The 13,831-nt window shown below is 34.8% G+C and overlaps 1 protein-coding gene across 2 annotated transcripts in view; it reads left to right on the top strand.

The window, feature by feature from the left end:
* The window catches only part of SppL (signal peptide peptidase-like protein), a 165,160-nt gene that overhangs the window by 81,366 nt on the left and 69,963 nt on the right, over positions 1–13,831 (top strand). For both annotated transcript variants that reach the window (XM_089086667.1, XM_089086668.1), the window contains exons 3-4: positions 2,077–2,154; positions 12,367–12,440. In XM_089086667.1, coding sequence (XP_088942793.1) covers positions 2,077–2,154; positions 12,367–12,440 — 152 coding nt within the window. The remainder of the gene's footprint in view (positions 1–2,076; positions 2,155–12,366; positions 12,441–13,831) is intronic.

Here is a 13,831-nt window from a genome sequence, read left to right on the forward strand (position 1 = left end):
ATTTAATGCATGCAATAAACTCGGTAGTGTCGATAACCTGCCATAGAGTACCAGTGGAAAAGCCGCGTCGTGTCCATGCACAAGCACAGGGTATGACTGGTAGAGCCGTAAGCATATTTCATGTATTTTTAAGATACGTAAAAAGTAAAAAAAATATACCATGTTAAAAAATTAAAGAAAGTATTTACGAATTGGGGAGGGGACTCTTTGAGGTTGGAAAATGGGTTTAGGAATGACATTATGACTGTAACTTGTAAAGAAATTATATAATAAAGCCATAAAAAATTATTAAAAAAATGGAGAGTGGGCTCTTGGGGGGGCCGGGGGAGGGTGTTTGGGGAACCCTTGGGGGAGGGTGCCCTTCTGTGTCTCAATGCACAAAAAATATTAAAAAAAAATGGGGAGGGGGGAGGGGAGGGGAGGGGGAGGGGAGGGGGCATTGCTAATTGTGGCTGCCAAGGCTTCAAGTTCATCAATAATTTCATGTGTTCTATCCATTGCGTTCTGGAACTTTCTGACAATTTAATCACATTGCATGTCCGTTACATGTAAAATCTCAAGGGTGAATTGTTATGTAACGGTGAAATCATATGTAAGCACGTCTCTGATTGGCTGAGAAGGAGGATGTATCCGACTCTCTGATTGGCTGAGAAGGATGCATGTGATCTAACTGTTTCCTATTCCAGGACACCTTGACATTCACCCCTAGCATGCACTTGTCCAAAACAACAATAATAAATAAATCCCTCAGGCCTAAAGATTAAAGAACCCATAATGTTTCTTAATTCCTCCACTCGTGAATCAATAATTTCCCCTAGCAATTATGTAAATCGAGTTTACAGGCTAGGTTCACCTAAAGATCAAAGAAGCCAAGTTTGTTTCTTAATTCCCCCCTTGTGAATCAATAATTTCCCCTAGCGATTATGTAAATCCAAGTGAGAAAATTCCTGTTTTTCATTCTCACTGAGAAAACCATAAAACAGACATGAATTGCTGTTGACATCCATATATGTGACAAAGTTCCTGTTTTTCAAATTCTCACTGACAAAAACCATTAAACATCCATAATTTGATGTTGACATCCGAGAAAAACATCAAATAAATCGAACAACACACATATCCATCCATGAAAACAACCATAAATGTGACAAAATTCATGTTTTTCCAAGTGAGAAAATTCCTGTTTTTTCATTCTCACTGAGAAAACCATAAACCACGTGGTACTGTCACGAGTACTAGGGTCCTCTCTACTGACTCTGTCAATTTAAAACGAACTGAAAGGAATTAAAAAAAAAACTTTTTCCACAAAATAAGTTTTTCAAAGAAAAGTAAAGAACTCCATTAAACAAAAATTAGCAAAAATAAAATCAAATAATCTACCAAGCGTGAAACTACCACAAATCAGCATCGATAAATAAATGAAACCCAAAACAAACAGAAATTACAATAAATAACCGAGTCAAACTCAAATTTGCACTTTACTGAAAAAAATATAAATGTTCTTACTTTTATAACTTTATTAATCAAATAATATTATCATTTTGATTACTAAATGTCAGAAAATGTATATTAAACTGACAATGCACATTCATGAGTATTTTTTCAGTAAAGTGCAAATTTTGTTCTGGCCTTGAGAAGGCATAGGGGTTTTGCGCCCGACTTATGTTAATTTATGCTCGTTTTTAGTTTGACTCGGTTATCTATTGTAATTTCTGTTCGTTTTGGGTTTCATTTATTTATCATTGCTGATTTGAGGTAGTTTCACACTTCGTAGATTATTTGATTTTATTTTTGCTCATTTTTTGTGGACTTCTTTACTTTTCTTTGAAAAAATTATTTTGTGGAAAAAGTTTTTGTAACTAATCCACAAAAAAGGCCGCAGGGTGCGCAAACTACATTTTTTTTTAGCATATAATGGATTTTATGTGTGATTGAATTAAGAGATACTATATTTATTTGCACACGAGGGGAGGAGGAGGTGGCCCTCTTAAAATATTGAGCCAAAATACCAAAATTATTGTGATCCTCCAACGGGACTTATGTGTCTATATTTAATATTTATTGACCTTATTTCAGTGCCTCATCGCTGATAGACTCTTCAAGAGTTTCGACGTTTCTAATCTCTATTCTGCTCATCGTTTACGGGAGTTTCAGGTAAATGCATAAATTTATTACTTGTGTACAAGGCCGTACCCAGAGGGGGGGGGCATGGGTATTTGACACCCCCCCCCCCCTTCTCCCCTAAAGGTTAGTCTGATTCGTAAAAATTTAACAAAAATGGATATGAACAAATTTTGTATACGTTTTTCGAGTTTTTTTTGTGTAAACCATCTCCCCCCCCCCGAATATAAAACCCCTTCCGAAAAAAATCATGGGTACGGCATTGCTTGAATACCATATTATGAAGAAAAGACATTGCCATACATGAGGAGGTTTAGAGCCATAGTGTATATACAAAATCGACAGAAACAATCAGTTGAATAATCTAACCCTAATAGTCGGTTTTGCGACAGTCAATTGCTTCGAACACCTTAGCAGCTCTGCTCCTAAAATGATAACAAGTCCAATGATCGGCGAGTTATTGTAATAGATTTATTACCTGAATTGATACCGGATACTGGCATTTACCCTTGGTGGGTGCCCCAGGCACACCCTCCCCCTCTCTTTTGAAACCATAGATTTTATTAAATTTCTGGGTACTTCTTATTCAAGTTATATTTTTTTCTTAAATTTTACATATTTTTAGTTCTTGTGTATGTGTCTGGCCAGACACATCTAAAGCATTTTGGTATTGCAATTGATTGTGATATTCTGTACTGAAAGCGAGGAACATCTGATCTATAACATTGTGGCATAATTTTCAAGTCAGCTATTGGGTGGCTGTATCTCATTAACACTTTGTCGTTTGTTTCAATTCTTTTGTGTGAAAATACAAATAATATTTTAAAATGAAAATACCCTTCCCCCCTCCCACCCAAAAAAAGTATTTTATCAAAAACTAGCTGGGGGGGGGCAAAAATCTAGGAACAATGGTTTCCTCGTCAATTGACGCCGCTGGTAAGGTAAAGTAAAATGGTTTTTGTCTTTGGTATGACAATTTAAATCCAGAATAGATAATTGATGGCGATTTAACTATAAATGGATGCATCTATGAGTAAATGATGCCTTTTCTTTGTTTATTTTTTATAGCCAGGTGCCAGAGAGTATTTTTATTCCAAGTATTAAAAGCTTTTGTGGCGATTGTCTAATTTGCATGATAGCAGGTAAACATATGGAACAAAACTAAAGAACTATAACTCAAATTAAAACAGAAAAACTTGATCAAAAACAGGCATATAATTGCCAATAAATAGACATATATTCGCAAGTATATATTAAATTTAAGCATATATTAAATATATATTATTATGTTCACTTTGGTATTATATTTAAAAAAAAGCTATAAGTCACGAGTGCTGAAAATTTCAGCGAAGAAAGACTTGGCATAGATATGCTGATGCAAACAACACGTTTTAAAATGTATATGTTGTGTAGTCCAAAGGGATCCTCAGGAATTGGAGTCCTGCTTATTTAGTCAGTGCAAAGGGGTCCTCAGGGGTCGGGGTCCTGCTCATTTAAGTAGTAGCCTCGAGAAGGATCTTAACGAAGGATTCTTAGCATATCGTTCAAGACAATCTGGAATATAACCTTCACAGTGCTAATGAGTTTGAGGGTTTGGTTGGAGGGGGTCAGTTAACGCGGGGTAATAAAACGTGTTGAGGAATTAGTATAGAACCGAAAATCAATCAAGGTTTGAATCTTTATTGCTCCAAAGATGTTAGTTTGTTTTCTCTAAAGATCACAGAATCTATACAGAAATGCGTATGACTAGCGTATGACAGAATTGCGTATGACAAACTTCAAACAAACTTTGAAGTTTGTTCCTGCAGTCTGATTCTACGTAACCTGATAGCCAATTGAAACAAGTCATTATTGGTTGATATTAAGTGTGTTTTTGTCTCGAGACTCGAAAAATTCAATTCTCCCCTTGGTACAATCTGCTAAAATAAGTAAATGCTTTTTAGTCATGTTCAGCTAAAAATTTGATATTGCTTTATTTTTATTCTGCTACTACTGATACTGAATATTCACTGTGGCAACTATCTACCTGAGGCAAACACGTTTATGGACGATCCTTCTTTACTCTGCTCGGTTCAGAGCTCCCTCCGAGGAAGTTCATGCTTCCTTTAAATTCTTTCTAATGTCCTCTTCCAAAACGGACGTTCGAGGACGTCCTGCTTTTTGTTTCATCAGTGTTGAATGATCCGCAATTTTTAGCAGGTCATCATCTGTAGAACGATACTTTTACATCCGTTACGAAGAACGTTACTTTAGGCAGCCTCTTGTCCGCGGAACGTTACTTTTATGTTTTAAATTTTTGTTCATTGCAGCTCTAGAAAGTGGTGTTAAACGGTATTTTTTGCACAATTTGTTGTTTGATTCAGATGTGCACATAAATATGGTAGTAGAAAATGTATGGCATATCTTCTCTTTGAACGAAATGTAACGAATTGAACGAATTGAACGAATGTATATTGAAAACGTTATCGTAAAAGCGTTGGAGAGCTTATTCGATTGTAAATAGAAAGTTCTAGTGCCATTTTTAAAAATAAAAAGCGATTTGGGTCCTGGATTATTCATGCATTGAACGAATATCAATTATGAACGAATTGAATGAAAATGTAAGGCTTCTGTTATAGTAAAACTATCTTCCTTTCTTCTAAACTTAAAAAAATGATGTTTTGAAATAGTTATCTAAGATGCCTATATAAAAAGAAGTACAAAACTTTTCCAGGCGCGTTCCTTTTCTACGGAAAATGAATAAAATTTTGCGTTTGATAACACACCTGAAATTAAATTAACAACGTCAATTCAGCCTTTTTTGTTGTCACTGTCTGAATTTCACGTAAGGGGCTAAGCTATGGCTAAGGATTAGAAGCGGATTTTTTTAAGCAGACTAAGTGACGTCACTGCTAGTTTTCGATAATATGCATATTTTTAAGTGGAATTTTCTGAATGCTCCATAAATTTTTTTCTCTCAAAAATGCCTACTTTTAATAATTTTCTAAGAAAGAAAAGAATATTTACCAATGATTAATAATGAAGTGACGGATTATTAGATTTGACCATTAAAAATATAATTTAAACCATTTTAAAGACGCGATCGGTTTTATTACATTTTAAACTAATTAATTGATCAAATTAATTTGAATCGGTTTTAAACTTACTAAATGAATTTCTATTTTAAGGACAATTCTGCCAGTCGGGGAAAATAATTTTTCAATTCCGGTTCTAAGCAGAAATGACCCGTATATTTACTCATATGTTGACCTTCTTTCATATATCATCTGACGTCCAGTCTGGCTGCGGAAGCGAATAGCCAATCTTGTGGGGACCATTAATTTATTACCTGAATAGAAATCAGATAATGTAAAAAATGGCTGTATACGCGAATAGGTAGGCTAGGGAGTTACCATCTAACAATAATAATGGAATTAATCAGTTTTGTTAATGAGACGTTAACAACTGTTTTCGGTTCTCTGACAACTGCTTCAAAAATATTGTTGGATATGTATACAGTCAAAGCGGTCAAAGTTATAAGTTAATATGTTTACAGTGTAACCCGAATATATAAATGGAAATAAAAACAAATTTGAATGATCATTTCCTGCAATTTATCTCGGAGTAGAGTGGGGAAATCCTTCCCCGATAAACTTTTGCTGACGAGGCTCGAACACACAACCAACTTGATAGCAAAGCAGCAAATGAAATTACGGTCTGAGTCGCAATTTGTAAGTAAAAAAATCGGCTTGAACTGGCCTCGTGCAGCCAAATTGTTTTTAAATGCAAAACTAGAGGAGCATTTTTGAAAATTTGAATTGAGAAAACGGTAAAGTAGCTTTCCCGAAAATAATTAAGTATTCTGTTCAAGCAGCCTCGGATTTGCTTGATGAATTCAAGCAGAAGTATTGTGCAATAAGGTCCGTAAAAATAAAACGGAAGATAAACGTTGCATCACAACATATCGAGAAATAATATGATAATTGTGGATTGATTAAAATGTCGGAGATCAATCGGAAATTGGAAGATAAAATCAGAAATCTCGTTTCCGACCGGAAGTTAGACTTGAATTGACTATATATGATTGTACAGAAGAACAGTTTGAAGGGCTGTAAACTGAAATTCTTCGGATATATATTTTTTAACAATAATTTTTGCGGTTTATTTTTAATAAACGATGACAAGAAAAAAAGACCTTAGCATATACTCATCTTTGAGGATTGGAGACAAAAAAGTTTGCCCTTTTGATCCCCCCCTAAAAATCCTGAAAAGTTCAACTGGATCCCCCGGTCGTGAGACAGAACACCTAATGCTTACCAAACCACGTACAGATTCTTCAACTTTCAATGAAACATACTGACCATATTTAATTTATGGTTCTAGCCTTAGCCCCCCCCCCGTATGATTTCCCCGCAGAGATAGGCCCCTGGAAAATTTCCTCCCATATTTAAAATTGAGCCGCCAAAGGGAGAGTGAGATAAATAAAAAGGACGAAAAAGAGGAGGGTTTCTGGAATATTCGATTTACATATTCGATATTCGATTTTACATAATCATTACATATTCTTGAATATTCGATTCCCTCATGCGGGTAGAATATGTGGTATAGAATGTCTTAGAATATTTATTTGTATTTCTGTTTTGTTCTGTGTTTCGAGGTTTTGGGGGTTGGGAGTTGAAATATCATAGCACGGTAAGATAAATACTAAAGAAAATAATTCGGATATATAAGATCGCTCGCAACCGTTGAAGGGTTGCCCTGTTATGGAAGTGCACAGAGATACAGGTTGGGACTATGAAGTACGGGTGACTACTTCCTGTGGACTTGGTCTGGCACCATCTATTGTACATGATACCTGTTCACACTTTTAATCGAGAAAATGTCCACTCGGTGTACATCAGAAGCTTCTCTCGTTAAGGGGCGTTTTTTTTAGTTTAATTTAATCTAAATAACATAGACTCAAGTCCAAGTCAAAACCGAATAAATTTAATATGGAACGAATTTATTATTTCTTATAAGCAAGCACATTATTTATTTATTTATTTCAAAACACGAAAAAACCGAATTCAAAGAAATTAACAATATGAAAATAAACTATAGGATATTCTACACCGTATATTTACGCTATGTAATTTCATACGCCATCTTCACTCTTTTTTATTTATCAAAGTTGCTCATGGGCTGCTCAATTTTACAGATGGGCGAATTTTCTGATGGTTAATTGTCTATAGAGGGGGGAGGTTCATAGTTTTTATTTCTTAATTCCTATTCTCAAATGCAATGGATTCTTTAAAAATATGTTTGAAGAATCATGGTTGCAGCTGCTGCTGTAACCTAGTAAAAAGGTGTAAACAAGTAACCTAAATGTACTAGCTCTAACCTAACATAACCCATAAGGTTGGTTTTTAAGAAAATATGATTTAGGAAAAAGGGTATAGGGCGAAGTATTAAGGGTGTAATTCTGAATTTATGGCTAATGCTGCAAGCCATATGCTTTAATCATTATAGAGAAAAAATCTAGTGACGTCTGAGAAAATGGCAAAAAACCCACAGGTATGAATGGAACATGAAGGAAATTTCTACCATTAAATTTTTCGCATTTAAAATGCTTTTTATGTGTAATTAGTAGATAATTTTATGGATGATTAATAGAAAGATATAGGAAATAAAATGTTGAACCGTCCGGTTCGGTTCGTTCAAAATTCTCTTATGTGAATTTTCAGCTCATTGTCCTTTTATCTTGAAAAGATAAAAAAGATAAAGATAAAAAGATAAAAGATAAAAAGATAAAGTCCTTTTATCTGTATGTATCCTTGTGAAATTCTTTTTTTTTTCGATTCATAATTTTTGCATTTGTGGGGAGAGGGAAAAACGTAATCCATGCTGCAATATTGAAAAATAGTTCATTCTGCAAATAGCTTATTTAACCCGTTTTTCAAAATAAATTTTATTCTTCTGGATGTGTTTCCCCATATGTGCTGAAATAATTTTACCTGCATTCCAGGAAATTGTACTGCTTTTCTGCAATATACAGTACACAAGGCTGTAAAAATTGACGGTTGAAAAAAATTGTAACAGCTAGCTATACAATGAATAAAAAAAGGTAAAGGATACTGTACTAGACCCTTAAAGCCCAAACCGGGAGTGATGATCTCCATTTCAAGGTCGTTCAGCCAGGAAGGGCAATGGAGGGCTGGAGGCCAGCCATCCTGTGCTTTCACACACTCGTCCTGCTTACCTTTTCCGGATTTCTCCTGGTACCTATTTAGAGCTGGGTCGATTCTGGCTTAGCTTAAAGAGTGACGGCACTGACCCCCGTCCAGAACCAAATAACCGGCCACACCAGGAATCGAACCCCTGTCCTTCGGACAAAGGATTCCAAATCCAGCACAACAAACTTAATCTTATCTTAATCTTAATTGATGGGAAGGAGGGCATCACAACTGTTCACCCCTTTTAATTTGATCTAAGTATTTTTTGTTTTACATTTTCACGAAAAAAAACCCAAGAATTCAGAAAAATGTCTGTTTTTCATCTTCATGAAAAATATGATAAAACTTTCACTCCCGGAACATTTTCGTCAATCGGTGCCACTGTTTGTGAATAAAATGCGCTGAAATGCCTCTCCGGCAGGAGAAGAGAGGACGTGATCCATGCAGTAACAGAGATAAGGGCCATAAATTATGCAAATACTCCATTTAACTCCATTTTTCAAATCAAACTTTGCTTTTCTGGATCCGTTTCAACATTTATGTTAAAAAAAATTTGCTCTAAACTGACTGCACTCTGCAAAATTGCAGTATTTTTCTGAACTACACCGAGTGTGAGATTGTTAAAAATGTCGGTTGGAAAAACATCGGAAAAGGTAGCTGTACGTTGAACAACCTTGTTAACAGCGGGTAGGGGGGGGGGATTACTCACCTCTTGAATTTTAAAAGATATCAATTTTAAAATTTTTACTAAAAAAACTCGGAATTAACATAATAGACTCACGGATTTTGAACCAAATTTTTTTTGGATCGTCGTTCAGAAAATGAAAAAAAAAATCCTTGCCCCATTATATTTTCGTGATTCGGCGCTACTGTTCGTTGTCGAACAATCTCACCAATAACCAAAAACGCAGCTAATGAGTTAAAATGGCATGATTTTATGAATATGGCAAAATACCATCATCATTCAAAGCTGTATATAGTTATTATTATTTTAAATATCCTGTAGTTATCCAATGTTTTTGTGGTATTTCAATAATTCAAGGTCTAGGCTACTATGAGTTATTTTAATCTTTTTTGTTTTCAAATCAACTGTTGTGGTTACCTCTTAATGGTGCAGAAAAAAACCATTGTCATTTGGAAGGTTTTGCAGCCAAAAAAAGATCTACTAAATACACTTATTAAATTTATCGTTTTGGTCCTTTGATCCGAAGAAAAATTTATGCTTTGACAGCAATATGTTTTAATGTCAGACTCTTGTTTACTGAATTGAGCATTAAAAAAATTTTGAATTATATAGTTTCAAATACTAGTTGGAAGCTCAAATTATCCGTTATTACTAACTTTCTCTTGACAATTTCAAAAGCAATTTGTTCGTTTTGGTCGGCGATGACGGATATACCTGCTAGAAATTTTTTTTTCTGCAAATTTAAGGGAAGATTATAGCTGATAAAAGGCGTCAGAATGGCTGAATAAAATCACAAAAATTGGCTTTGAGCAATTATGATTTGAATCTACTTGAAAATGATTAATTTTTGCTTCGGCTGTATTTCTATAACTCACTTTTTCTCTATCTGGATGTTTGCTTTTCGTTAATTTTCATTATTCTTTTTCTATTTGACCTTTCCTCCTTATTTTTCATTATCATTATATGCTATGGTATTGATCAATGGGGGTATTCAATTTACGTTCAGCGTTGATTTTCTCCCAGGCAATCAAGATTGGCTGGACAAATGTAAAATTCTCCTTTTTTCTTTTCAATTATATCTGCCTGTTTAATTTTTTCCTTCGTGTGTTATTTTATAATAAGCATTCTAATGCTTCAAAAATGCCCATATCCTCTTTCTAGGTTTGGTATTTATTATTAATCTCCTGTTTCCTCACAATCATCACTGACTCATCACTGTTACCTTTTTCCTCTTTGTCATTACATCACTACCCTCCTCTGGCTAGTCCTTATTGGTGTCCCTTTTTCTCACTACCATCATATCCTCGTTATTATCACTGTCATCTTTTGTCATCGCATCACTATCATCCTCTGACTCGTTTTGATCTTCCTTATTAGCCTCCCTTTTTCTCACTGTCATCATTTCCTCATTATCATCACTGTCATCTCTGTCATTACATCACTATCATCCTCTGACTCGTTTTGATCTTTCTTATTGGTTTCCCTTTTTCTCGCAATCATCTTTCCTCACTATCGTTACTAATCACAAACTTTTTTACAATTAAATCATGAGACCAAGGACGTGTAAAACATAAAAAACCGACTCTTTTCTCAATTTTGTTTTTTTCAGTTTTTTACTTGACGTGAAGTATAATAATTTTATTCTGGAGTTGACGATAATGGCGACGAAATTGAAGAGTAATCCAAAATAATCTGCCGTTTCCACTGATCTGACCTACTTATTGACCTATGGTCAATAATTATTGTTTATAGTGTTTATACTATTGTTTATTGTTTATAGTAGGACTAATTTCATTAAAATTGCCTAAAAAATTTTTCTCTAAAATTATTTAGAGAAAAAATTTAAGCATTGTTTTTCTTCAAGTATGAAGGGCATCAAGATTAAGTGTTGTTATCCCTATGACTCATCTTAGGTCTGTTCATACCTGAAAACGAAGATCTTCGAAGATCATTGTTTTGGTTGCTTAAAATTTATGAAGTTTTTAAGGTTTTACCTCATTTTCGTCAGCGTTGCCATGTTGAAATGTGGAAATGAACAAGTAAATTAGTTAAATTTGACAACGGTTTTAGTACACAAAATTCCAACATTAAAGATATTTTGCGTCCTGGAGACAATTAAACCTTCAAATAAAAGCTGCAGCCTCTTATGCTGTTTAGTTCTATATGTTTTAGCTTATTTTTTGCTGATTTTCTGCCTTCTCCTTTCTTTATTTTTTATTTGGCACCCGCATTACTGCATATGGAAATCTTTTCAGGAATGGATACAGAATTAATGCTTGGGTGGGGCACCGACGAAATCTGGCCTAACCATTGGTATTTTTTATTCTTCCATGTTAGTAGTACAACTTTTGACCTTTTTGTGGGGGGGGGGTCCTTAAATTTCCCCTGCATCCGCCCATGGGTCTCTATTAAAAATTGAATTCTTGATTTTTGCTAATTTCTTGGAATATACAAGGTTGTGAAAGTTTCCACTTAATCTACTCAAGCAACCAGATTTCGTTTCACTGTCCTTGGTACTTTGATGTTTGTAAGGAACACAAAAAAAAAAATCTTTTTATGCTACAATATTTGTAACTGGATCGTTTGAACCAGTCTCAAGAAGATTTCTCTTTTAAAGGGAAATGATGCTTTGTTAAATTGTTTGTATCATATTTATAGGAGTAAGGGGAGCTTAATCACGGCCGTATAACGAGGGGGGGGGGGTTACTGGTTTTGATCTCCCCTCCCAAAATTTTTCTGCGACTCGTAAAAAGTAACAAAAATGCATATAGATAAATTTTCGATGCGTTTTATAAAGCGTTTGTTTGTCAGTAGAGCCCTTTTCATGACCTTGAAGTCGCCCAGTGTATGGGGTGTTATCAGTTCGGGTTCATTTGTTCTCAAATAAATAATAATAAAAAAAAACTCTAGTGCCAGGCAGAAAAATCAGGCAGAAAAAAAAATCCAGAAGAAAAAGTATTTTTCTCTGGCAGAGAATACTACTACTACCACTACTAACAACTCACTGCAGCACCAAGCCGTATTAGGCCAACACAGCTACGCACGGTCTTCTTTCTTCCCAATATATTCAAAGCCTCTGCCTTTACACCCCCCCAAGAAGTTGCCATTTCTCGTAAGTCTTACCTTACGATGTCTTCCCACCCCATTCGGGGACGAAATGCTTTTGGTGTGACCATAGATAGTTGACCGACTAGACGATTTTTGGAAATCTGTCTTCCTCCATCCGCATATTGTGTCCTAGCCATCTCAACCTTTCTTTCATTATAACCCTAGAAAGCAAGATTGAACCTCATTTTTCGTACAGATTGAAATCTCCTGGTCCGCTGTTATTAGTGCCTGTCACGAGTTTATAGATTTTGATTATTTTAGATCATTGAATTTGGAACAAGAAGCAAAAGAAAAACAAAATCAATCTGGAAAAGATGGAAAACCGGTAGCCGAAAGTGAGTGTTCATTACTTTCTCTTTCTCTGAAAAACTTATGGAATATTGAAACATAAATTAGCTTTTATTGGCAACCGTGAATTTTAGTTTTGGCACTTTATATTTGCAACTAAAAGTGTGAGCAAAGAATAAAATCAAGTGAATTGAACATTCGTTTTACATCAGAGAATTGACCGTAGACCAAAGTATAGACTCCCAAGGTGCTATTTTCAGTACCAAGGACAGTGAAAATGAAATCGGATCTTTTGAATTGGTTAATTAAAAATTTAAACAACCCTATAGGCCTATATCTTAAAAAATAAGGCGAAATCAGCACTTCGGTTTTCAACGAAATATACCTATATGCCGTGTTGTACACAAAGTGGGGTAGCATAGTAGCAATGCTACTTAGCATATATATATATATATATATATATATATATATATATATATATATATATATATATATATATATATATATATATATATATATATATATATATATATATATATATATCCGAATCTAGTAAAAGCCATATACAAAACTGATACAAATAAACATAATAAATAAGCAGATACAAACAAATATTTTTTTTTAACCCTTTAAAATAAAATTGCCTATTGATTTAAGGATCCTCAGTAGCAACTCATCATTCCTACCGTCTCCCCTTAGATTTGCCAAATCATTGCATTGAAGCAGAAAATCTTTTAATCCATCCCCAAAAATACTGCATAGCTGGCAAATTCGTAGTCTATTGGAAAAATTAAGATTACCTAAATTTTTTAAAAGTGGTTGACAGTTAGATTGCACTTGATTCCAAATTTGAATATATTTAATTGGTAAATTTAATTTCTTCATCAAAACTCTCTAACACTTATAGCAAAAAACAAACTGGCCGAAGCTTTTGTGCCAGCACGCAGTCTGGAATTCCAGTTTCCAGTGTTCGTCTGGAATATTTTGGTCTCCTATCCTGCTCATTAAATCTCTAAGAAAAACACTCTCGTTTTCTTTGGGGGCTTGGCCATTTTTCTATATATAGGAGAAACTGCATTTCATCAAACGGTTTTGGCTCTGAAATGGCCACGAATATTTTATATTCAGCTTAAACAATTCTTCATACGCGGCTCTGGCTTGTTCTGGGTAACGCAGTAATCTTAGCCAGAATTTTACCATCTATATTAACCTATCATTTTTCAATGAAAATAATCCCAAGTGCCCTTTTATGACGAGATTATGTGTTGTTTTCTGCAGTCCATAGGTAAAGAAAGTATGACGGGACTAGAACCTCAAGGTCCAATTTGGGGTTGCTGATCTCCGTTTCGTGGCCCTTCAGCGAGGAAGTGCAATGGGGGGTTGGGGTCAGCCATCCTGTGCTTTCGCACATCCTTCCTGCTTACCTCTCCCAAATTTT

The sequence above is a fragment of the Artemia sp. Qi Xiang Cuo genome, chromosome 3 (assembly GCF_049724085.1).
Source record: "Artemia sp. Qi Xiang Cuo chromosome 3, ASM4972408v1, whole genome shotgun sequence".
Lineage (NCBI taxonomy): Eukaryota > Metazoa > Arthropoda > Branchiopoda > Anostraca > Artemiidae > Artemia > Artemia sp. Qi Xiang Cuo.